Source organism: Lemur catta, chromosome 5 (genome assembly GCF_020740605.2).
Source record: "Lemur catta isolate mLemCat1 chromosome 5, mLemCat1.pri, whole genome shotgun sequence".
In the NCBI taxonomy this organism is placed as follows: domain Eukaryota; kingdom Metazoa; phylum Chordata; class Mammalia; order Primates; family Lemuridae; genus Lemur; species Lemur catta.
The window spans coordinates 79324694-79349522 of record NC_059132.1 but is presented as its reverse complement, the minus strand read 5'-3'; the positions used below and the strand labels follow the sequence as shown (position 1 = coordinate 79349522).

Sequence of the window (24829 nt, the reverse complement as noted above, 5' to 3'; positions counted from 1 at the left end):
AGAATTGTCTCTTTCCAATGAACTCTCCCTTTTTAACTCTTAGCTGGTTTCTAAAGAATTACTTCCTAAATCTTATGTATTAGATTAAGAGGTGGTCACCTTTGCCCTACTCCTGCTTTTGATTCCGTGCATTCCCCCCCCCCCAGCCGCACCAAATGGTGTAATAAAAATAAAAATTCCAATCAACTATCATCTAAACAAGAGGGAACTTATTACTGTTCACTAAAAGATAATTTGTTTCTGCAGGAACATTCTATGTGCTTGGCAAAGAAAGATTCCAAGTTTGGCCCCCTTGATAAATTATGAGGGTCACCCAAGCGTCCCCTCCTTTTTCCTTTACTGCTCATTGCTCAAGGGTCTTGCCCTCAGCTTTCAGAGGCCAGTGAGGAAAAAAAACTCACAGGCAGGTGGTCTGACAGGAAAAGGCAGAGGGCTGCAGGTCCCAGACATTGGGATTTCAAATAGTTTGGGTTGGTTTTATTGTTTTGCAGAGTAAGAATACTCTGCCAATCTAAATTCCCTCTAGCCATGGTAAGTCCAAGCAAGCAAATGAAATCATTTCTTATTTAGTTGCTAGCGAACAATGAGGGATGTTGTAGTTGGATACTGTCTTGGCTTCAAGTAGCAAAGAAAATCTGGGATTACTTTTAGAAGTATTGGTTAGCACGCTGCATTGGCTGGGATCTAGGTAGCAGATTGCCAAGGTCCAGAGGCTTTAGAGAACAATATATTTCTGCTTTTTGCTGTTTATTGAGGCATCTTCCCAATTTCTTTTTTTAAATTTTTTTATTGATACATAATAATTATACATATTCATGGAGTACATGTTGTATTTTGATACAAGCATATAACATATAATGATCAAATCAGGGTAATTGGGACATGATTCACCTGAAACATTTATCATTGCTTTATGTGGGGAACATTTGAAAACTTCTAGCTATTCTGAAATATAATAAATTATTGTTAGCTATAGTCGCCTTATTCCACTATTGAACACTAGAACTTTTTGGTAACGGTGGTGGAAAGGAGTAATGAAGAGGTGTTGGTGAAGGGGTAATTCTGTTAAATAGAAGGAAAAAGTTCTAGTGTTCAATAGTGCAATAGGGCCGGTTTCTTTTTATGGAGAGAAATGGAGTGGCTTACTTGGTTGCAAGGAGTCACTAAGGTAAAGGATATAAGGAGTGTGTAATTTTAGGTGTTAAAAATGTCAAACTCCAAATTGTGGCAGGTATGGACATGCTAGGCACTGAAATGTATTGTGGTTAATAGAACCTTAATTGTGTAAAACTAAGTTTGCCCTTTGTCATAAATGAAATTCAAAAGCCTGACTCTGAAATAGCTTCTACTATGCATATTTTCATAGTTTGTCACTAGGAGAAATTATTTTAGTATTGATGATGCTACTTAATAACATAATGACATTATCTTACTTAAAGAAGCCTCAGAAGATTTTCCAAATTTTCTTGCAACACTACAATTTTATTCCCCTGAATAGTGCTTGCAATAGATGAGCAAATTAGCCAGAAAACTTGGTATTTATTGGGCACCTACTATGTGTTTACTGCTTTATATGTTTAGGTGTGTAGAGACAGAGGAAGTGATTTGAAGTACATATACAGATCTACTTATGATATCAAGGAACACAGAGATTTTTGCACAGAAATGGATGTAAATGAATGACTAAACCATGCCAAGAAAGCATTTTTATTAAAGAAAGATTTGGGTTATTTTAACATTAGTCCCAAGGGGATTTGACTCATATTTTTATTTTACTCAATTATTTCATTATACTAAGTTTAATTTATGACACTTTAGTTTTAAATAAATGGTTACATTTGATGAGAGAGCACAAAGGATATCATTTCTATGCATGTGTAGCTAAATAATAATTTACTTTAAATAGCAAGTGGTTATTTCATCATCTCAAACTTGATGTCTAGAAGCAAATTTGTTACCTCATCCCCTAATGGTTTGCTCTCTTGACTTACTTATTTTTATTCATGACATTACTATTTTTAAAATCTGCCAGGTTTGAAATTTTTGTGACATCTTTTAATCTTCCTTTGCTTAGTGCCTCATATCCAAGTAGCAGCAAACTTTGACAGCTCCTCAGAATTACTCCCTTCACTTTCTCCTTTTCGTTCCTATTACTGTGATGCCTTAATCAGACTTTTGTCAATATAGGTCAAGATGCCATAAGAGACTTGTAATTGATCTCTGTGTCATTAGTCTTTCCAAACTGCCAATGAATGTGGAAATCGTTGCTGAATTTATCTTTCCTATTTCCCTTTTAATCATATTCCCTCCTGCAAAAAAAAAAAAAAAAAAACCCGAAAAACAAAATTCTAAAGACATCCATTTGGTTGGAAAATAAATTTTAAATGCTTTAGTGCATTAAAAAATATTATTATGAAAATATTAAACGTACAAAAGTAGACAGGCTATTACAATGAACCCTCATGTACTTGTTACCCAACTTCTACAATTATCAGCTTAAACAAGACCAGCATTGTTTAATATCCATCCCTACCTACTTCCCATGCCCACAGTAATTTGAAGCAAACTGGTACCATCATATTATTTCATCTGTAAATATTTCAGTACGTGTCACTAGAAAATAAAACACATATGCATGTGACTACTACTGCAGCCAGATGAAAATTTAGTGATAATTCCAGTCAAATATATAGTCATGGGCAAATTTTAATTGTTTCAAAAATGCTATTTATATATTTCAGTTTATTTACTTGACTCAGGATTCAGATAACACCTACACCTTGCAATTGATTAGTATGTCTTTTAATCTATAAACTCCACCTCTATGGATTTTTTTCTCTTTCAATTTACTTGTTGAAGAAACCAGATAATTTGTTTCGTAGAGTTGACACTCTGGATTTTGCTGGTTGTACTTCTGTTGTGCTGTTTTTGTCCTTCTGTTGTCTATATTTCATATCCATTGGTGTTGAATTTAGAGACTTGGTCATATTTAGATTTAATTTATTTTGTGAAGACTTCTGTATAGATAGTGGTATGTTCTTTCATGAGGAGACATGTAATATCTGGTTAGACTTACTTTTTATGATATTAACAGCTACCGATAGTGATGGTCACATTGGTCCGTCCACTCACTAGGCATTGAAAAATGGTGATATTCTAATTCTATCATTATTTCTTCATTTATTAGTTGGAATACTTCTTTAAATAGAAATTTCTCTTCATCGTCTCTTTGATTATCCAGTGGTACAGTTTATACAGAAAAAAAATTAGCATTGCTTTTAGGAAACACCATAACTTGAACTTCTTTTCCATTTTTATCTGTCATCATTTCCTCATTGTATATGTATGTGTGTGTGTGTGTGTGTGTGTGTGTGTGTGTGTGTATATTTGTGTGTGTTGTAGTTTGGTCTATCTGCTATCAATTGAACATGACCCACACTCTCGTTCATGGTCTATTCACCATTGTAGCACTGCTCCTACTCTTCCCCATCTAATAGGTAGCCTGCCCATCCTCAAAGTTTAGCTCAGATACCCTCTCTGGAAAACTTTCTGGGACTAACGTAGCCAGACTAAGCTTCCTCTGTTTTCTGAACATCTAATATAATTTTTAAAAGCTTTTAGTGTGTTAAATTCATAGAGAAACAATACAGAATAGTGTTTCTGTAAAACAGATTTGGGGGCAAATCCCAGCTTGTTTAATACTGAAGAATTCACAATCTCTGTAAGCTTTAATTTCTTAATTCTTTTAATGGGAGAATGATTTTACCTTGCTTGCATATTGTGAGAATAACATAAAATAATACGCATGCAGTATTTATCGTAGGATCTGGAAGATATCAAGTACTCCATAGATCAGCACAATCATCATCTAGAACCACCCGATTTATAAGAAATTGAATTTGTTATAAGTATTTATATCTATACATAGCTATAATTTCCTGAATCCCTAAATACTGCAAGCATTTAGTGGTAGGGATCATGTGGGACTTTCTTTGAATTTTCTAGTGTGGAGCTGCTCATAATAGCAGTTGGTGCTGTAAGAAACCACAAGATCATGTAAGGCCAGTTTCCATGGACTTGCCATTCAGATTGGGACAGGGGTTGTTATTTGTAATTAAGTAAGAGGAACTGCAGAGATACTTTCTGATGTGTTTGTTCACTGCAAGATTCTAAGCTCAGAGAATTTGGGAAGCTAGTTAGAATTTCATTCTCAGATTCCATTTCTCAAGGTCTCTAATACTTTCATTGAATCATTAAAAAAAATACCAAAGCTCAATGACTAACATAACAAATATCACATTTCTGTCTTCTAGAATTATCCTGTCAATATTTTTTTGGGCATATTTGCTTTTGGTCTTTAGAGATATAAAAATAAGTTGATGTTCCCTTTGACCATTCCTCATGTCCCCTTCTTGCACTTTCTAGCCAGAGGTAATCACTGTTATGAAATTAGTATGCATCCTTCCAGACTTTTAAAAAATCATTTTGCATGCATATATATGCATACATACATATATATATACATACATATATATATATATATATATATATATAGGCCTATGCATCATAAGTGGATATCTGTGTTTTTTAAAACTTTCTAATGTAAATGAAATTGACCATCTGCATTTTTTCTGCAGGTTACTACCCCTGTATTTTAATAATTAGAGAGGAGCAAGGTCTAGCCAGGCTGTAGTTTTGTGATGCCAGAAATAGAAATAGAGTGTGGTGAGAGGTGGATTTTAGGGAGAGTCTATTCCTAAGAACATATATCTATAAGGCAGAAACCAAGAAATTTTCCGTAGGTTGAAACCAGATTCTTAATGTGACAGATGCCACAGAGCCTTACTTATTGCTTTTGGACATTTTAGCATCATATAAAAAGCATAGGTGTTTTATTTAAATAGATTTCTTTATAAACCATTTGTTCTATTTTTTTTATGTTAGCATAGCTTGATCCACATATTCAATTCCTCTTTCACTATTCAAGGAACACATCCCTTTTGCATTTGGCAACTCTGTTAGATTTCATCCTTCCAAAGAGAGTCTGATCCAGGAAGTCTGTAAAATCTTCCTCTGCAGAAGTTGACCTTCTAGATTCTGCCTTCCCCCTGAGAAGTTAGGCCTTCCCAAAACCTCAGGGAGATTAGGAAACCAACAGTAGAATTACATGGGCCTATACTTCAAAAAGCAAATAGTTTCACTTTTTATGGCCCTTAAATGGAACCTATTTCTGGTGCTGAAAATTCTCTACAAGAATATGACAGGATGAGAAAGTAAATATAAGAGCAATGACCTATGAATCTCCCTTTTGGGCTTTGACATCATTTCTCCAGTGGAGACTTGACTTTTAGAGACCACATCCTCTCACTTCACAGAATTTAAGCTGTTTATTTGATTTTTTTCATGAAAGAAACTTTAAAGAAAAACAGTGGTCTAGCTACACTGACCCATGTTCATTATAGAGGCATAGCTTATCAGCTACCTGGCCTCTATAACTAGAATGTACTTCTCTGGATACTGGCCACTTCTTTTTCAGAGAAGAAAAAGAAAGTGCATATCTCTCAAAGCATATCTTTCCTGTTAAGGAGCATACAGATTCCTCAGATGTCTGCTTTCAACTTGAAAGCCTTTAAAACTTTGTATGTTCTTTCCATCTAGTATCTAGCATTCATTCTCAGAGATTGCTAGCATTAATTGCTCTAAAGCCTCATCTGTATAAAATGTAGAGTTGGAGATTTGTTGACATAGGTCTTTGATCTTGTATCAGTCTGAAACAAAGGGGAAAATGTCTGATTAAATATGTTATATTCATAACTTCATATTGCTAAGTGACAACCAATGGAGAATTTCTGGATGAATTCTAATTTCATTATTAATCAAAAGCATAGTATATGCTATTTAATTATATGTTTCTTTTGCTTATTTCCACTCTTGCTGGGAATTTTTTAGACTGTGTTGAAATTGATCAGTGTATAGTTAGTATGCTTCAATCATAAGGTTAATTAGACATATAGCTGGGCTGGAGAGATCAGGAACTTAAGGAAACCCACCTAATTGCATAAATAACCATTAGAGAGTCAAAGATTGTTTGGCACATTGCTTGAACTAGCTTTTGGTATTGGTTTCCTCACTAACCCTGTGCCATTGAACCATAGACAGTCTGAAACCAACCTGGTATATTCTAGGAAAACAGGAGGTCTGAAACCTTTGTGTAAGTATACCAAGATGAAAATACAAAAATTTTGGAAGAATTAACATGATAGTGTTTCCATAGAACACCTGAGAGGGCAGGCATATATTCATTAGGTTTTCTCTCTCTCTCTCTCTCTCTCTTTCTCTATACATACATATATATGTGTATGCATTTTTATTTAATTATTTTTAAAAAATTTGTGGTTCATTATTGGCTAATGAAGAAGTGGACTCAGAGAGGATGAAGGGTTAAGTGAGAGCTGATTCAACCAGTGCAAAAGTGGGATAAGGATTCTGTTAGTCTCATGCTCTTCCCAACCATAATCATGTTGTTGTTTATGAACACATGTTTAAGAGATATGTGGAGCTTTGAAGAATTATTACTGTGGTATGGTCCAATTGAATGGGACTGCTTGGAGCTGTGGTTTTTGTGAGGCTTTCAGGGAGTCCATGAGGTCAAAACTATTTTCATAATGTTATGAAATTTATTGCTTTTGTCACTGTGTTGGTATATGCAGTAGTGGGTGAATATGTTGATACCTTAGCATGAATCAAGGCAGGCACCAAACCATAACAGTATTTGTCATAGTCTTTACTGCCCCCACAGTCATATGGAATAAATGCCAGATTCACTTAAAAATATCCTTGATGGAACAATAAAAACGATTAGTTTTCTTTAATCTCTACCTGTAAGTACATATCTTTTTAATATCCTGTCTGGCAAAATGAGAATGTATAAAACACATCTACTGCATCCCACAGTGCAGTGGTTGTCTTGAGGAAAACCACTTATGCAGTTGTTTGAATTGTGAGCTGAACCAGTTGCTATTTTGGTTGAACACCGTTTTAACTTGAAAGAACAATTCTACTCCTTTCGTTTTCTTTGGAAAGTATAGCAATCTCCTTCAAAATATGTTATTTATGTTAACATATAATAGGTTATTTTTAAATGAATTTAATGTGTATCTATTTAAAAAGTTCTGAACTCTAAATTTGATATAGTAAATAACTTTCATAAATGAATACTCCTTGGGTGTCCTCAATAATTTTTAAGAGTGTCAAGGCATCTTGAAGTCAAAAGTTTGAAAACTACTGTTTTAGGTTCACTTTTCTGAAATAAACTTTCCCTTTGTATAGTAACTAGTGACTAGTAACTTCAAAGGTATTACATTTCTGTGATTCTAAGATTCTGCAATTTTAAGATTTTGAGATTTTTATAAGACAGTAAGTAGAGGAAAACAGGCCTTTTGGTAATTAGCTACCTGCATTATGTTTCAGTAGGTGAGCTGAGTGGAACCAGTATTTATTCTTTCATTTTTTTTTCCCAACAAACGTTTATTAAGTACTGGTACTGGACAAAGTATGATGCTGGTTGCTGTGGAGGACACACTGTGAGTCACACTTAGAGGCATTGGGTTGTAATCTCCATGAAAGCAAGAACCTTGTCTTTTCTACCATGGGAAGCATCGTGATAAGTCAGGGAAAAATCTTTTCAAATCCACATCAGTCACTCATTTCATCTCCTGAGGCAGGTTACTATACTCTCTGAACTTTGTTTTCATTTATAATATGGGGAAAAAATGATACCTACCATTTTGGATTATTTTGATGATTAGAAATTTTATAATACAAAGTGCTTTAGCAGTATTCTGGAAATTTTTAGCCAGGTTATACAAAGAACTTTATTTTATAGCTATTTACTAATCCAAGGAACATAGAAACAAATACATCTTAGAATAGGAAATTCTGCATGTACATGTAAAAATAATTTTAGACAAAAGTTTAATTGATGAAAGAAAAATTTGTTTTTAATGATCAGAAAATAATCAGTCCATCAGAATTAATTTGTTTTTTCAAAGAAAACTGATTTCTATTAAAAAAATGTGTTTAAATAGCTATTTGGATTTGTTATATTAGGTTCTGTTAACCATAACCAGGATTGTATTTTAACATAGTAATTTAATTTATCTTTGCTTATTTTTGTCAATTTTCTTTTAACAAAATCTGTATTATAGGTAAAAATAAAATTGATAGAAAATCTATATAAATAATAAAAATTAATATGCAAGTTAAGCAAAAGACAAGTTTTCAGTGACAATATTCCTTCAGATATAATGAACACAGTTTTTAGCTTATTTGTAATTCTACTAAATGATTTTAGTTATAATAGTGTTCCACTTCACTGAAGGAAAGCCCTTTAAAATTTTTATTATAGTAAGATTATTTTACTCCCATTTTAAATTTGTTGCTTAATATAAATTCATTCTATTATATTAATAAGAATTTCATAAAATGCAAAAATTATTGTTTTTCTTAGTCTGCTCTTTTTAAATCTCTACAGGAAGGTGGGTGTGCCTTTGGCAGAGACTATTTTCATGCATCTCTGCTTGTGCAGATTATAGAACATAAATTGTCTTTTTCTAAAAATAGACTGTCACTTGCTTGGTGACTCTCTCCAAAGTCTATGGCATAGTGATGTTTGGCTTTTGATACTTATTGTGAGGTATAGTATATGGATTTTAAACATTGTGTCTATAGAAATAGATTCAAATATATCATACCATTAAAATATTTTTACTTATAAATAAAGAAATAGTACTAAGTATTTACTTGTGATTTAGTAATGGGGGAAAAAACTAGAGGTTCTTCCCTGAATTGGTATATATTGATAGTTATTTTTTTTTAAATGTGGAATTCTAAAGTAGAGGTGGAGCAGAGCAATGATTGCTGTTTATGCAGGCAGAGCCTATGCCTACTGTTCAATGTATATTTTGCAGACTACTTTTAACATTTCTCATCGTTCATGAGCTGTTCTGCTAGTCACGTCTGTCTGCTCACTAATTTAACAGGCATCTATTATCATGACAGCACAGAGAAAAAAAATAAAATCTGTTATTTCATGAAGTGAGAGTTCCCAAGTGATACAGGTGCAGGCAGGGAGAGCATTGTGGGATTTTGCTTTGTTTAGCTCCCAAAGTAAGAGTCTGTATTAACAAGTACCGTGGGAACTGTGGGATTTGTCTGAGGCTGCTCTTCTCCCTGATCTGGTGACCTTTACACATGCATTAGACCACCCGCATCCAACTCCAGTTCCATTTACACCATGTCACCCATACACTGGTTCACAACAAGACACATTCATGGAGAAGGATTTTTCAGTGTAAAGTATTATCTGATAAATACCTAAGCCTGCATGTGTTTGTAGCTCTCTGTGTCTGGGGTGGTGCTGATAATGCTAGCAATTCTTATTGTTTTTTTGCCTTTTTGAAATAATTAAGGTAATTGTTGAAAATGGGACTTTTTTCTGCATGCATCTTACAAATCAAATGAGACGTCCAGTGGGATAACTTGGATTGAAAGGAATCTTCCTGGAAACTGCTAATTGTGGAAAAGAATTTCCCTTTGTTATTTTTGTCACATTTGTCTATTTTCTATTTGTCCAGTGCCTATTACATTCATGGCAGTGTGGTGGACTCTCTACAAGATATAGGAATTCATGATTCGTGCTTAGTGAAATTAGACCCACATAAAGAAGCTAAGCAAAAGCAAATGACAAACACAGGCAGTTCTATTGTTCGCTGCTTCCCATTTATATTTTTGTTTTTGGCACTTTATTCATTGTATGATACTTTAAAAAAAAATCTATGTCCTGATATGCTACCATCATTGTGTTTATTTGTCTCTTCCCAATACAAGACAGTGCTTTGGAGGAGCTCTGTAGATAGCCAAATATTAATATAAAGAGAGTACCAAGTTTCAGCAGAGTTCATTCAAAAATAAACATTAATTGAGTGCCTACTATGTGCTAGGCATTGGGTGAATTACTATGGTGGATTGTTAAATTCCACCAATTACATGTTTTATTGCATATTTAAACTTTCTAAAAGTGTAGTTTTTTTAAAAGGTGCAGTTTTTAAGTGGTAAAAAAATAGTTTGAAAAGAGATGGTGAGAATCTTAAGATACTGACTCACTAAACTAAAAATAGATACATCTATATACACACCTGTGCATAAACACTCATGCAGACCCATGAAGAAGTATAGGAAAACAGAAGTGGAAAAATATAGAGATTATCTAATTTAACTAATAGAATTGAATGAAAACAACATTTGGATAATGGGAATTTTCTTTGTATGTTAGGAAGGACGTCCTCATTTTATTATACTCTCTCTTCAGCTTCCAAGTACATTGCCTTGTTTTCCTTCAGTTTTTGTTCTTTTAGTGTTTCCACCTGATGCCCTACTCCTTTGCATTCTACCTCTCTTCCAGCTCTGCATGAGAACATGATAATGAAACATATCAGAGTTTTTAGCTTTTCCTGTAGGCACAATACGTTTATGCACCTTTTTCTCTGACTACCTGCCTTCATGGTCCCCTTACTCTAGGCAATGTGACTCATATGTGCTACTCAAAGTGTGATCTGAGGACTCATGCCACTTCCTGTCAGTTCATGATGAGATAAATACAGAATTACAAGTAAGCATTTAGAAACTTCAATAGCAATTTGGTAGAGTAATCTTGCCTGCTGAATCTAACAAAACATTTGTTTGGAATTTCCTATATTTTAAAAATTTCATTTCTTTAATAATTATCATTTATTTATTTTTAACAGGAGTCCACATGGAGAAGCACTGGTCAAATATACTCTTTGCTTCTTTAAAGATGTCTTTGGATTTCTTACCTTCATGCCTTTGCCTGTTTTCCAGCTAATCCTGCCTAGCTCTTCAAACCCAACTGTAATATCCTCTCCTTCATGAGTTTTTCCCTGAACTCCTACACTGAACTTCTTTGTATTTCTGATGCCTTAAACTAATATTTATTGAATGCAGTATCATTTAACATTCTATGCAGACACACTTGCTGTTTTGCAGTATGGCCTTGGAGATGACACCTGAGAGAGAAAATCAGGATGGAGAAGAGCATGGATCTTAAAGTAACAGATACGTAGTTAGAATCCCGAGTTCTGTCATTGATGACCTGAAGCACCTTGGGGAAGTCAACTAGCCCCATTGTGCCTCAGTTTCCTCATTTATCAAATGGGACTGTGGGAGCACCTATCTCTTAAGGTTACTGTGAGGATTAAATGAAATAATACATGTGAAGTACGAAGCATACAATTCCTAGCACATACTAACCCAATATATGACTGCTGTGAGTGTTTTTCATTATTATTATTAGGGACATTTTATTATTTATATATATTGATATATAACATATATATCAACATATCATATATATAAATAAAACATTTTTTATTGCCTTTGTTTAGGCATTGCCTGAAATTGGTTGTTTAATCACATTGTTTTAAGGAAAAAGGAGATTTGAAGAAACTAACACAATTGCTTGTTAGACCCATTTTGAAGACATAGCTGGAGTGGGTGGTGTGCATGGGGTGGACAGTCACTGGGATTCTGCATATTTCTAACGGGTCTTGGAGAGCCAGGACAGTATGGCAGAGCACCCTTGTTTAGGCGCAGCATAGCCTGAGTCACTCATAAGATACTTTTTTCCTATAGGCAAAGCTAACACTACCAAAGGAAAATGGAATTAAAAAAAAAAAAAAACTTCAGAAGAAGGAAATACATCTAAAAATACCCCACCAACCAAAAAAAAAAAAAAAAATTGGCTGCCACACCTGGGTTTTTCTGAGTATAATTTTAGTTAGATAAACACAGAAAAGTTGTATTTTCCTAAGGGAGGAAAGAGTGATTTTATGGAAAATGGAGGTTGGCAGTAATCTTCAGACGCAGACCAGTTTTGCAAAAGATTTTCCTTGTTTTAAAGAATGAGAAGATGTGAACTTGGACAAGCCGCAGTAATGATCAGCACTCACAATTGCTTCACTGACAAAATTTATCCCCAAATAGCCTTCTTTGTAGGATAATTACCTAAAGATATAGACATGTAGATGTGAACTGCCGTGCTTAATCACGCAATAGTTAAATGAAGTGATTGTTTTAATGTGTGCACTAAACAAGTATATTAAAACTGTATTATAGATTCATAGCTATGAAGGATATACTTTATTAGGCTTTAAAAATAGATAAGCTGTCTTAAAAGTAAGCAGAAATATGTTCAATATACAACTAAATTCACTGCCAAACAAAATGGCACTGAATTTAAGGGCGTGGGTTATGGTTTTGTGGCCACATTACTTTTGGTATATTGAATGTGAATTCAAAAGGAAGGCCATAAACAAAACTCTAAGAAGAGCTAGAGAACATGAATTAAGAGGTACATAAGCCCTTGCTAGACAAGGGCAATAATACAAAGACATAATTTACTATAGTTGGAAGATAAGGAAAACAAGATAAAACCCAGGTTATTTAGATTACTTGAGACCTCACAAGCTGATTTTACATCAGTAGGTACACACACACACACACACACACACACACACACACACACACATGCAACATGTTAATATACCACCAAGTACACGCATTGATCTTAATGAAATGAATAGTAATATTTTCTAAAGAGAAGTTGAGCTGAACACAGGCACCCGTTTTCAATAATAACGTCTCTTAAACTTGAATGGCACAACAGTCTGTCAGGGAACTGGTGAAATAATCAGACTGTTGAGTGACTCAAAATTAGATCAGATGAAGTGTTTATAAATATACACTGTAGGAAATAATTTAATGTTGGTAAGGCAATAAAAAGATGACCTAAAGCGATCTTTTCCACCTCTAACTTTTAATGCTTTCATGTAATTTAAAAATAGGAAAATCTAATATTTAGAGAAGTACTAAAAAGACCTAAACTCAAGTGAGCATGTTATTTAACATTAATATATTTGATATTCATGGCTTTGCTGTAGAAACAATACAGATGTAGCTATGTGTCTTAATCCTTGCCTTACTACTATGAAATCAACAATGAAGGAAGAACTTAGAGGGTTTGGAGCAGTATTTAAGAAATGATTGGTAGATTTGTCCTTAAGGATTAAATTCTAAACACATATGTCCAATATAATAGATCTCAATGTTGTAGTCAAAATTAAATAAGATTTAGTTTTTCACATATGTAAATGTTCATATAACTGGACATAAACATATCATGATGGTGGAAAAATGGTGGTATAGAGATTATTTGAAGATTATTAGCTAATGTATATAAAAAGGGAGATTAGATGAGAAGCAGCTTTTAGAAAAGTTATTTTTCATATTCTTTCTGACCTTAAATAATTGGCCATCAGAAGCGGTCTCTTTTGTATCACTTGATTTCTCTTATATTCAAAGGTGGTGAAGGTACCATATAAAATGAATGATATTGTTTGAGGAGAAAGAGCTCGATACATTTTTCTAATAGTTTCTAATTTATGTTTTCTTCATTTCATATGCTCTTCCAACTTATAGTGATTAACTTGGGTTACCCTTGCTCAGCTTTGGGAAAACTTCTATGCTTACAACAAACACATGCACATTGACAAGCAGTGGTAACTCATTGGAGTCAGCCTAAGTGACCTTTAGGATAAACCATGGGTTTGAATTATGGCTCCAGGGACCAGCTGCCTGGAAGTAGTGCTGATAGAGCCCTCTTTAGCTGCTGATTGTTTCTAGACCAGCAGTGTGCCCTCTGAGCTGTGCAAATACTTGTCTGTGTATTCACCATGCCTGCCCCAAGTGACCGGCTTTACAAAAACTTCAAAGAAAACTGTCTTGTGCTAACTTCTCTTATAGTTCTTGCTCTCAAAGAATGCTATTGGAGACAAAATCCACTTACATGCAGCAAACAGGGAGGGAGGCCATTTGCCCAGTTCTTGAAGTCTGCTGGTTTAGTAAAGCAAAATTAAATGGCCACTTCATTTTCCTTTGGAAGTTGTGATGATAGGAAGGTGCTGGCCATGGGCAACATTTGCCTTGGTGCCCAGCTCACTGATAGGATGTAGAAGATGTTCAATAAACACTTGTTGGATGAATGAATGAATGATCGTTTCAAAGTAGGTGAAATTTGGGGCTGCTTTTCTGCATCCTTTTCTGAGCAACTGGCCTCCTAGAGCAGACGGTTCTATGGGAACTGAAAAAACACAGGAGAAGAAGAAAAAGAATAAAATTCTGTCTGGCCATCTTTTGAAATGTGTACATATATACATCTTTGACTAGCCTAAAAACAGTCAACATGATGTATTGGGGGAAAAATCATGAAATTTTGGAGACAAACAGATCTATGTCTAAATCCTAACTTGCTACTTACTAATATTCTGCCAAGGGTAGGTTATTTAACTCACTTTTTCTTCATTTAAAATGGATAAATTACCCTTTGCCTTGGAAGCTTGTTTTGAGATAAATCACCTGTGTGTATGTGTGGCTCACCATGAGTAATAACAGTTTTCATTTTTTTAATATCTCATAGTTGCTTGGGTCAGGGATGGAAAGTGTACAAATATTTTCATTAATCTTTCTACCATCTGTGCAAGGTAAAGAGTATCATTCCCATTACCCAGGTAATTAAACTGACAGTCAATGATGTAAAGGAATCTATACAAGGTCACGGAGATAACAAGTGTGAAAGCAAACATTTGACTTAAATTTATCTAATTCCTGAGACTAGGCTTTATTTTACATTGATTAATAAATATTATTTCCTTCCTTGCCCAAAAGAAATGAAATTCTATAATTCTCCTTTTTCTAATTAATCTTGTTACCCTCTTTTATAGGGTGATATCCCTAATCCCCATAATAAACCCCAATAGGCTCATTTTGTTTATTTTACTCTCTTATTCAGAATCTAGCTGTGGCCTTCATATAGGTAGTGTTTTTAGTTTTCATTATTGGATCTCACATCTTTTCAGTAGATTTATTCTATGATATTTCAGGTTAGATTACAGTAATACTGAAATCCAGATAGGTTAGAGGATGCAATAAACTTTTAGTGCCAATGAAGTAACTCAGATTTTCCATAACCAACCCGAGAGAGAAAACAAGATATAGCCTTCTGGCTATGCGAAAGTACAACGGTGTCTCTTCTGTCATGAATGGAGCCAGAGATTCTGTTGGCCATGTGTCTATAGGTGATGTCAGTGGGAACTTTGAATATTAAGGGTGGAGATGCGTAACTTGGATCATCTGACTTTGGAGCTATTAGCAGAAGCTGGAAATGCTTATAACCATGGCTGAGTCAGAAGGATATGAACCTTGGACTTATTCTGACAGTTGCCTTTAATTAAATGAGCCTGGCCCTCTTAGATTCTGGCAATTCAGCTATTCAGAAAGCACTCATCTTTGGAAATCTTCTCACTTTTCTAAGTTTTGTTTTTACTCAGCATCTTGGTTTTTTTTCCCCCATTTTCAGATTTATAATCGTTTAGATACAAATTGCTGTGGATTCAGACCTCGAAAGGAAGATGCCTGTGTACAGAATGGATTGAGGCCAAAATGCAATGACCAGGATTCTGCAGCTCTGGCACACATTGTCCAGCGAAAGCATGACCCAAGGCACTTGGTCTTTATAGACAATAAAGGTTTCTTTGACAGAAGCGAAGATAATTTAAACTTCAAGTTGTTAGAAGGCATCAAAGAGTAAGTTTTATGATGTAGTAACATCTGCAGGACATCACATTTATATTAGATAAAGTAGTAAGATTCTGAGAAAACTCACACCCTATGTCTGATTGCTTTAACCCTTGAAAGTAATTGTGAATGTGGAATCTGGGAACGGAGACCCAGAGAAGGGAAACAAACCCAAGTGAAACCAAACCAGAGTGCAGCCATCGCATCTCTATCACCAGCCCATGCCACCTACAAAGCACATTCATTATGCTTCAAATTCATGGTGAAAATTCATGTGGGTTAGGTTGGAAGAACGCGGGGATCTCTGGAATGGGAACTGGCAGAGCAGGGATAAGCAGGTGGCAGAGGCTCCATTATTAGGCACAGGATAGGACAGGGGGGTATCTAATAGACATGCAAATATTGACATGGCAGGGTTTCCAAATTCATAATGAACTGGATTGACTTTTATGAATGCAGTAGAAAATGAGAGCCAATCTGGTGAGCAGGGCATAGGATCAAAGGACAGCTGGCTGTTTAATTCAGGAAAAAGAATTTTAGAGCATTTGGAAATGCTTCCAGTAGACATAGATGATGGGGAAAATTTCTAACACCTGAAAGGGAGGGCTGATGGAAGCTACTTAGGGAGGAATAAGTATTTCTATATTTAAGATTGAACAATAGTTCAAGGGAGATCTTAAAAATTTAGGGACATCTGGCAGAGCTCAGAAAGAATGCAGTATGGACAGAGGACCAGTGTGGAACTAAAGAAGGAGTTCTGCACTGCAGAAGTTAGAACACAATGGTTGCTAATGGCACTGTTGATCTTACAACTATTTGGAAATAAAGGAAATTAAGATGCTTAGTAATGGCAGAAACCCAGCTATAAAGTGTGAGCTATTCAACTCCAGCTATGGAACCTGCAGCTAGATTTCAAGCTTTGCCTCTTAGTGGGTGGAGCCATCCTCCATATACTTTCTACCTTAGTCAGAAACCAGATTGATAAAGAAACTGGGGTAGGTTGGAGACTTAAAAATAGAGGGTGCATTAGTAAAATAGCTAACCAGCTGTGCGAAGCTAAGTGACTGCTAGGAAGCACACGAGCAAAATTGAAGTTAGAACCCAGATCTTCCAAATCCAAGTCCAGTATATTTTTCTGCAATAACTTGTGGTGTTCATGCTCTGTTACTATTACTCATGTTAATAATATTCTGGAGCATATTTCATTATTTTGAAACACCATGACTTAGGTAATGAGGATTTTATTTACTTTAACATTATAAGCAATACCATTCCTGTGGGAGTTTCATGAGTCCATTTTCATGAGTTTTTGCCATGTCCTGCCCTGTTGATACCTGTTCTTCAAGTATCTTTGTGGACTGAAGGCAGAATATGTGGCAGATTCTTTCTTTTAAATGTCTAAGCAAGGAAATTTTATGTATAGGGCAATTTACATTCCTAAGACATCACTTACTGAGTTGATATTACGGGATCTCCTTAAATCCCTAAATTCCTGCTTAAAGAATGCCTGGAGAATATAGTCCATCCATTTCATACATTCATATAGATATGAACACTCATTTATTCTTTCAAAGAAGATTTAACTTCAAATGCATTGTAAGGAGCAATGAGTTTGAAGTTAAATCTTTTTTGAATGTATAATTCACACATTGAGAAGCAAAAATGAAGACTTTTCTAATCCCAGATTTATGCATTGAATATTCCTAGTAATCAACATAATGCACAGACAGGTAATACTTTTGCTTTCCTTTATGAAAAGGATTAGTCACTAAAGAGAGCTATGGTTTTAAGTTTCATCTCATATATTCTGCCACAGCTAAATTAGTTGAAGGGCCATTGAATTTACAAATCATGGATTATTAATACTCCTAGAGCAAAAATGCTGGTTAATACTATAGCCATTACATTGTATAGTAATGTCTTTGGGGAACTTAGAGTATCTTACAAGCATTCTTTAATTCCACACTTACTCAGACTCATTATGCACGTCCAGCTCTGTGGCCGCTGGTCTTTCTGCAGCATCAGAGCTGCTGGAGCACCTGGTCCCTCGTATTCGTGCACCCTGTGCGCCATCCTCACTGTGCTCCATTGACATTTGGGAAAGGTGCTTAGAAGGCCTGAAATTTCTGGCAAAGTGTATCCTTCAAACAAGTATATATATATTCCTGCCATAGTTTTTTAAGGTACAACTGAGTTTATTTGAAAATCACTATTAAACCCCAATATTTTTATTGTGCTTTCATAAGCATTTAAATGAAAGCTGGAAGAGGCCAAATTGGGCATTTAGCAAAATACTACTTATGCTTTTGATCCAGAAATTTTGCTAAGTTCTTCAGATAATGTATATGCTAGAGTCCTGGCTTTATAATTTCCAAGGAAGAGGGGCAAGCATGATGTACTTTCTTAAGGTAATTCAGCAAGGCCTGTTTTAAAATGGCTCTAGGTTTTCCAGAGAGATGTCCATTGTGGAATGCCATGGCTCTAAAACTTGAGTTTTACTTAATTTATTTGAAAACAGTTTAATAGCCAGTTAAATAAAATGCTCCCAAATCCTCAGAATTCCTGAAGTATGATCTGAATCAAAGACAATTTTTTACTTCGGCATTTTTTAATGATTCTTTTCTCATTTTGGTACTCACATTCTGGATTATTTCACATTAAGTTCAGTTGTGTAACTTCTACTGAGGAAGAACGTTTTACTGAAATCATCATCATTTTGCCTGTCAGGTTTTCTTGCATAAAACCTCACCTTAATGCTATTCTACTTGACAGATTAAAGGGGTTTCCATGAGCAAAATGAGTTTAAGATTGAGGAGAGTATTTCTGCTGGTCTAATAGAATCCTTTCTAATTCTGTGCCTCTCTTACTGCATATAATGACCTTAAGTAAGATGTTAGTATGTCAAGATCTGAATGGTATGGTAAATTCAGTTCACTTGAAACGCATTCTTCCAGTGTATTATTATTATTAAGAGAAGTGTCAGTTTGGCAGTGACAAAAAGGTTTTTGTTCTCAAAGATACCATTTGATAGCGTAATTTATGCCAGATTAATGAAGGGCAATTGGGTAAGGAATAATATTCCCAAGCAATTACCAAGAACGAAATACCGTTTTATCTTTTCAGGTTTCCCGAATCTGCAGTTTCTGTTTTGAAGAGCCAGCACTTACGGCAGAAACTCCTTCAGTCTCTGTTTCTTGATAAAGTTTATTGGGAAAGTCAAGGAGGTAGACAAGGAATTGAAAAGCTTATTGATGTAATTGAGCAGAGAGCCAAAATTCTCATCACCTACATCAATGCCCATGGGGCCAAAGTATTACCGATGAATGAATGACAAAAGGATCTCCTGGCTAGAGTGCTCCATATATTTATGCATTTGTGTTTTTGTTTCTAAATCAAGTCCATCAATGTTAAGTCCTTTTAGGAATGAGGCAGTGTAGATGGACACATAAAATAAATGAATTTAACCAAGTAGGTATTATGGGCCTGAATACTGTATGCAGACTTAAAAAGGTTTTAAAAAACATAACTGCTCAAGAAATATTTGTCTATATTTTTCTCTAACATTATGTTATGTGAGTCTCAACATCGGATTACAGAATAGTTCCAATTATTATTCTAGCTAACTTTTAAAAACATTTATCATGTCATTTAATAGAACAGTGTAAACAAGACGTACTGACTCCATTAATAAATCATATATTATGCTATTTGGACTGTTTTGACCAAATATTAATTCTTCTGTTGCTGATTATTAAAACAGAGCAGTCCCCACACTACCCAGAGGCAATTCTACATTAGAAGACTGAGGCACATGGTCTGGGAGAGCATCAGAGCCTATAATACATTTAAATAGAAATGCTGATGTTTTTGCAAAATAATCAGTACCTTTTCTATTATATCCATATATAATCAGCCATTTAAGCAGCAAGAGTCGTATTTTCCATCACGTTTTAGAAATGTATTTTGTTGTCAGTACGAAAATCATCCACATCTGACAATTTACATATTGAATAGTTTTGCTCCTTCAATTTCAATCCAATTTATTTCTAGTGCTTAGAAATTAAACAATTCTAAGGTGTGAAGTTACCTATTTGAAAACGTACTCATAGAGCATCTTTTTAAAATGGATGTTCTTTTGTTAAAAATGTTGTCATTTTTACAAAGAACATACTATAATTTCTGTATATTTTATTTATACTAGTAGATTTCTTAAAATTTATTCTATGTAATTATATTTAATCTGATTTAATTCATATTGCCCAGATATTGAATGTGTTCAGATATATTGTCTGGCTTATTCCAATGAGAAATATGAACAAAATAAAACCTGACTCCGATTAATTGTCCTCAATAAAAGCACATGACTAGAGCTAAAACAATGAACTTGGACAATATTAAGCCTCAGATAATTCTCCCCAAACTCCCTCTGCCACTTTTTAAATTAGGTTGGAAGGACAATATTCCAGATCATCATGTATGATAGATATTCACCTATAGGTTTCAAATTTAGAACAAATTACCATTACGTTCCTACCCTTACATGCCCTACTCCTTACTTAAAAGCTCACTTAGTGACTTTTTCATTTCCTGAAAATTTAAAAATACAATTTAAGAATGTTTATAATACATTCTATACTGTCGTTTCTCAGATCTGTCTGTTATTGCTGAAGTGCACCACATTTTCTGTGTTCTGATCAAGGGTAACTCAGTATCAATGTGAATGAGAACTATTAACGACATTACAATAGAGGCTAGATTTTAACCAAGAGAACATATTTATAGATTCTAATTTAGACAAGTGTGTACAGAGCAAAATGTCAAAATAACATGTTACATACAAGAGAAGATGGAGGAGAGAGATCATTTAATTATAACTTTTCTAGGCTCACATTCAACTACTACTTTTAGTATCCTTATTTGCTGCACTTGCCCTTGAATAGCTGATCTTTGGACCATCCTCCTCTTCAATTTCCCTTTGTAGGCCTGAGTGCCTCCCTCTATTCTCACAAATTTATGGTACTCATTGGCTCTCCTAAGTTTCCACTTTACTTGCTCTCTCTGGGCTTTTTAATATCTCTTTTTCTCTCATAAATCATTCTCTTAATAAAAATTGGCCTAATAAAAGTTTGGAGGCTGGAGTTCTACTTTGAGCCACGACTTGAAATAACTCTTTTGGCAAGTTGCCTAACACCTTGTCTTATCAAGATGGCGTATTGACATTTTAACTTGTTTTTTGTAAAATTTACCATCTCAATCAAAATATGTGGCACTGATGGTGGAATTTACAGGCTTTCAGAAAGTAGCTTTAGTTTTGTATCTCAAGCTACACGGCTTTGGGGCAGCCCAGTTGTCCCATGTGTGGGTCTTTGTTTATTTGCCTCCAGTTATTCCAGAATGCTTAATAATAAATGAAAGGTCCAGGAACACAGGTTTATTTTAGTCACCTTTGCTTTTTAACAATGTATTTTGTTTTGTAACCAATGAATAATTCATGACTGATTATTTTTGACTAATGGATAGCTGAAGGCCAGGCTTTTAATTCTAATAAGTAATGTTCTTTTCTCTTATGGAAACGAGAATACTCCGTGCATTTCAAATGCGCTCACATTATGCTGTGGTTTTGTTCATATAAGCGCAGTATGTGGTTTATTTATAACTTGATAACAAATTTAAAATATAATAATTTACTTTAGCAGACATGCAAAAGCTTAATCTTGTGTGACTTATTTTCTTTAAGCTAATGATACAAAAATAAATCTGTATCTTTAAAATCTGTAATAAAACATTAGAAATTAAATATGTGTGCCTTTTCTTTTGTAGATGGGTTCATTTTCTTTTGTAGATGTGTTACTTTTCAAAGCTAAGTACAGAGGAATGTTTGCTATCTATGTCTATGAAAAAGGAAACAATCGAACAGTCAAATATTTTGTTGGATTGTGTTTGTGTGTAAATATGTTTGATATCCTCATGTGTGATCATTATGCTTCTCTTGGTGGACATTTTAGGTAGTTAGCAAACTAGTTAGCAGATATTTTAAAATATAAAAGATTTAACTTTTGGTTTCTCTTTCTTTGCTTGGAATGGGTCTTATGTTTAAAGTTTTCTTTATAACAGTCATAGTCATTAAGCTTATTAGGCACACAGGAAACTTATCAAAATATAAAATATCTTAGACTAATCTTCAAAATATTTATGCTTTCTGGAGTTGTATAATAGTTTGTTTATTCTATTGTGCCTTTAAATATACTTTACTTCATATATAACAAATAAAATACTTAGATGTAGATTCCTTTATGCACTGTCTTATAAAATAGTTATGTTTATCTCAGCACAGAACTAGGTAAGGCACATTTAGAGCACTAATTTGAAAATGATATGGAAATTAAACATGGGTCAAATAAAAATGATAAAGATCTTTCTCTAAAAATTAAGTAGTATAATCAACAAGCAAGAACTTTCATTCATGAAAAGTAATTTGACTTGACTTGTCAGGAAAATTATCTGAAACTAAGAAATAGGAGAGATTTTTGGGTGTTCTTTTAGTGCTACGCTGGGCTTGATTTTCTACTGAATGGACTATTTAACAACGTAATAGGGAAGAGGTTAATTTGTAGATTTTGTTCCAAAGAGATGCATACAATATCTTCCTGGTGGAAAAGATAGCCCTAATTTATTACTCTGTTGGACAATTACTCAGTTTTAAATCAAGTCCAGTAATCGTATCCTAATGTTGCCTATAAATATTTAGCTTCTGAAATACTCTTAAGTGGTTTTACCACCATACAGATTCCCTCATTAATTAATCATTTGAATAAAATCTTTAACATATTCATTTTACATTTGCATAGAAATCAGAGTTCTTTTTCAAAAATTTTGTTTTAATAAACTTCTGACCACAGAGTCACATGATTTTATTTGCTTGAGAGTCATGATTTTCAATTTTTGAAAATCTTATTGCAACAAACTTTCAAAACATGAACTTATAAAATTTTATACCGAATGGTACCATGAAGTCAGCATCTTGTCCAACAACCTCATCCTCTGGATGAAGAAACTGAAGCTTAGTGAGGCAAAGTGATTTGCTCTAATTTCCATAAATGGTTGACATAGAATTTGCAGTGTTGGAACTGACTTAGAAAATTAGAAAGCCAAAACTTTCTCAGAGATTCATTATCTATCAAGATAAATTTAGGAACCCCAATTTTATAAATCCCAAAGATCTTACATAGGCATATTAATTTGTAGTAATAATTTTAGGACACTTCTTTGTGAACTTTAAGAGAGCAGAATAAGCAAAAAAAGCTACTCACTCATTCTCTGAAACTTTTGATAATCACATTGCACAGTTAATTGAGATTCTACTATGTGTTATGCTCTGTAATAGACAATGCAGATACACAAATTAATAAGCAAACTTCAGATGAAACCTGTAATTGGGCTTTAAGTTATATCTTTAGTAGCAAAAATTAAGAAAATCAATTTTTTTTGAGAAATGTCCAGAAATAAAAACTCTTAGACTAGAGATGGGTTTTTGTTCTCACAGTAAGAGTTTGACTCTCTCTGTAGACTCTATTGTTGACTAATAACTGCTCAAAATGATAATTTGGAGTAATTTTGTGCCTAGGCAAATAGATCTAATCACTTCAATACATCCTGCAGACACCACTGTGTTCCAGTGTGTGGAACATTCCAGATGCACATAATGAATACATTGATTAATCAAAAATGCATTAACTTATGTATTGTGTTGTACCAGTGGTATTTAAACTTTTATGAGATCTGGATCACTTTGAGAAGCTGATTGAAGGTCCAGTCTGTTTATATGATTCTGTGTATAATTTCAAGGTTCTCTCAGACCTGTGGACACCCATTTATAAAACGCTTCTTTCCCGGGTCTATTATCTCCCAGAGTAAGAATGTTTTCTTTCCAGTGCATTTAAGAAGATGGGAAATTTTATCATGTACAATTTGAAAGATATTCACCTAATATATTGTAAAATTTTTGTTTTTATACAAAGGTGAAAACTTAGGTTTTGAAAAAAAATATTGTATGAGATACTTTATTTGCCAATGAAAGTTGAGAAATCATTTACCCTAGCAATTATTCTTAAACATTTTCAGCCCCTACCATCAATCCTCCCTTCACTACCATTTACTTAATAAACTATAGAATGAAATCCTTTGAGCTTATTTTCATTTAATCTTTACTTATTAAAATTATAAGTTACCTGATTTATTTTCCTTGAAATGTAGAAGATCCCATATAGTCACTTTTAAAATAGTGTGTAAGAGTATGAGAGAAACTAAGGAAATGTATGCTATTGAATGAACTCATTTAATTTACTGCCAGTTGTTTTCTGGGCATTACCATAATGCTCCTGCTTTTTATAAAACAATTTTCTAAAACAAATGAACTTTTCCCAACAGAATTATTTCTTGACATTTATGCAAAGAACTGTAACCCTTTTATAGTTCCTTTAGTTTGTCAAGAGGAGTACAGAGTGTCTATGCTCATTTCACATTTTGCCCCCTTTCCCATTCACACACAGCTGTCTTATGTCAAAATATGGCATCTTCTCTCATTTTTAAGCTCTTTAGTCCTTTGGGACAGGGCTCCGCTATAAGAAAGGTCTGACTCAGAAGGGTTGCTGGCAGTCTATTTCACAAACCTAAAAATGCACATGGTAAGTGAGTGAAGTCACAGAAATGCTTTCTTAAAACAGCATTGCATGCGGTTAAATGAGTTCAACATTTTTTAAATCTTAGAATGGTACCTTTTTACTCTCATGATTCCAAACTGTATTTAGTTTGTTGATAAAAATATGCACAATTCCTTGCACATTCATCTCTAAAAAAAGTACTCTGTATTTCTTAGCAGTACTTGTCAAGATCTCTAAAGCTTTGACAAAGAACTAAAAAATAAAGAAAACCTCCCTTGTCAGTGGCTTTAATCACATGCTGCAGAAGAGCTGGCTGTGCTGTATTTCAAAAGGCAAATGGGGCTGCCGAGAGTGGGACCAGTCACTAAATGAGACTGAAACAGCTGTGATTTTGCAAGATGTGCCAGCAGTTTCTTTAGCTCCAGGACACCAGAAATTATCTGGTTTATAAAGTACCCTAT

The 24829-nt window shown here is 34.2% G+C and overlaps 1 protein-coding gene across 2 annotated transcripts in view; it reads left to right on the top strand.

Annotated features, from left to right (window-relative positions):
- Positions 1–21505, top strand: part of GASK1B (golgi associated kinase 1B) — a 43621-nt gene extending 22116 nt beyond the window's left edge. The window contains exons 4-5 of one of the 2 annotated variants that reach the window (XM_045552176.1): positions 15491–15717; positions 18832–21505. In XM_045552176.1, coding sequence (XP_045408132.1) covers positions 15491–15717; positions 18832–19039 — 435 coding nt within the window. In that variant the 3' untranslated portion in view covers positions 19040–21505. The remainder of the gene's footprint in view (positions 1–15490; positions 15718–18831) is intronic. The other variant, XM_045552177.1, reaches the window with a different exon arrangement.
- The last annotated feature ends 3324 nt before the right edge of the window (positions 21506–24829 follow it).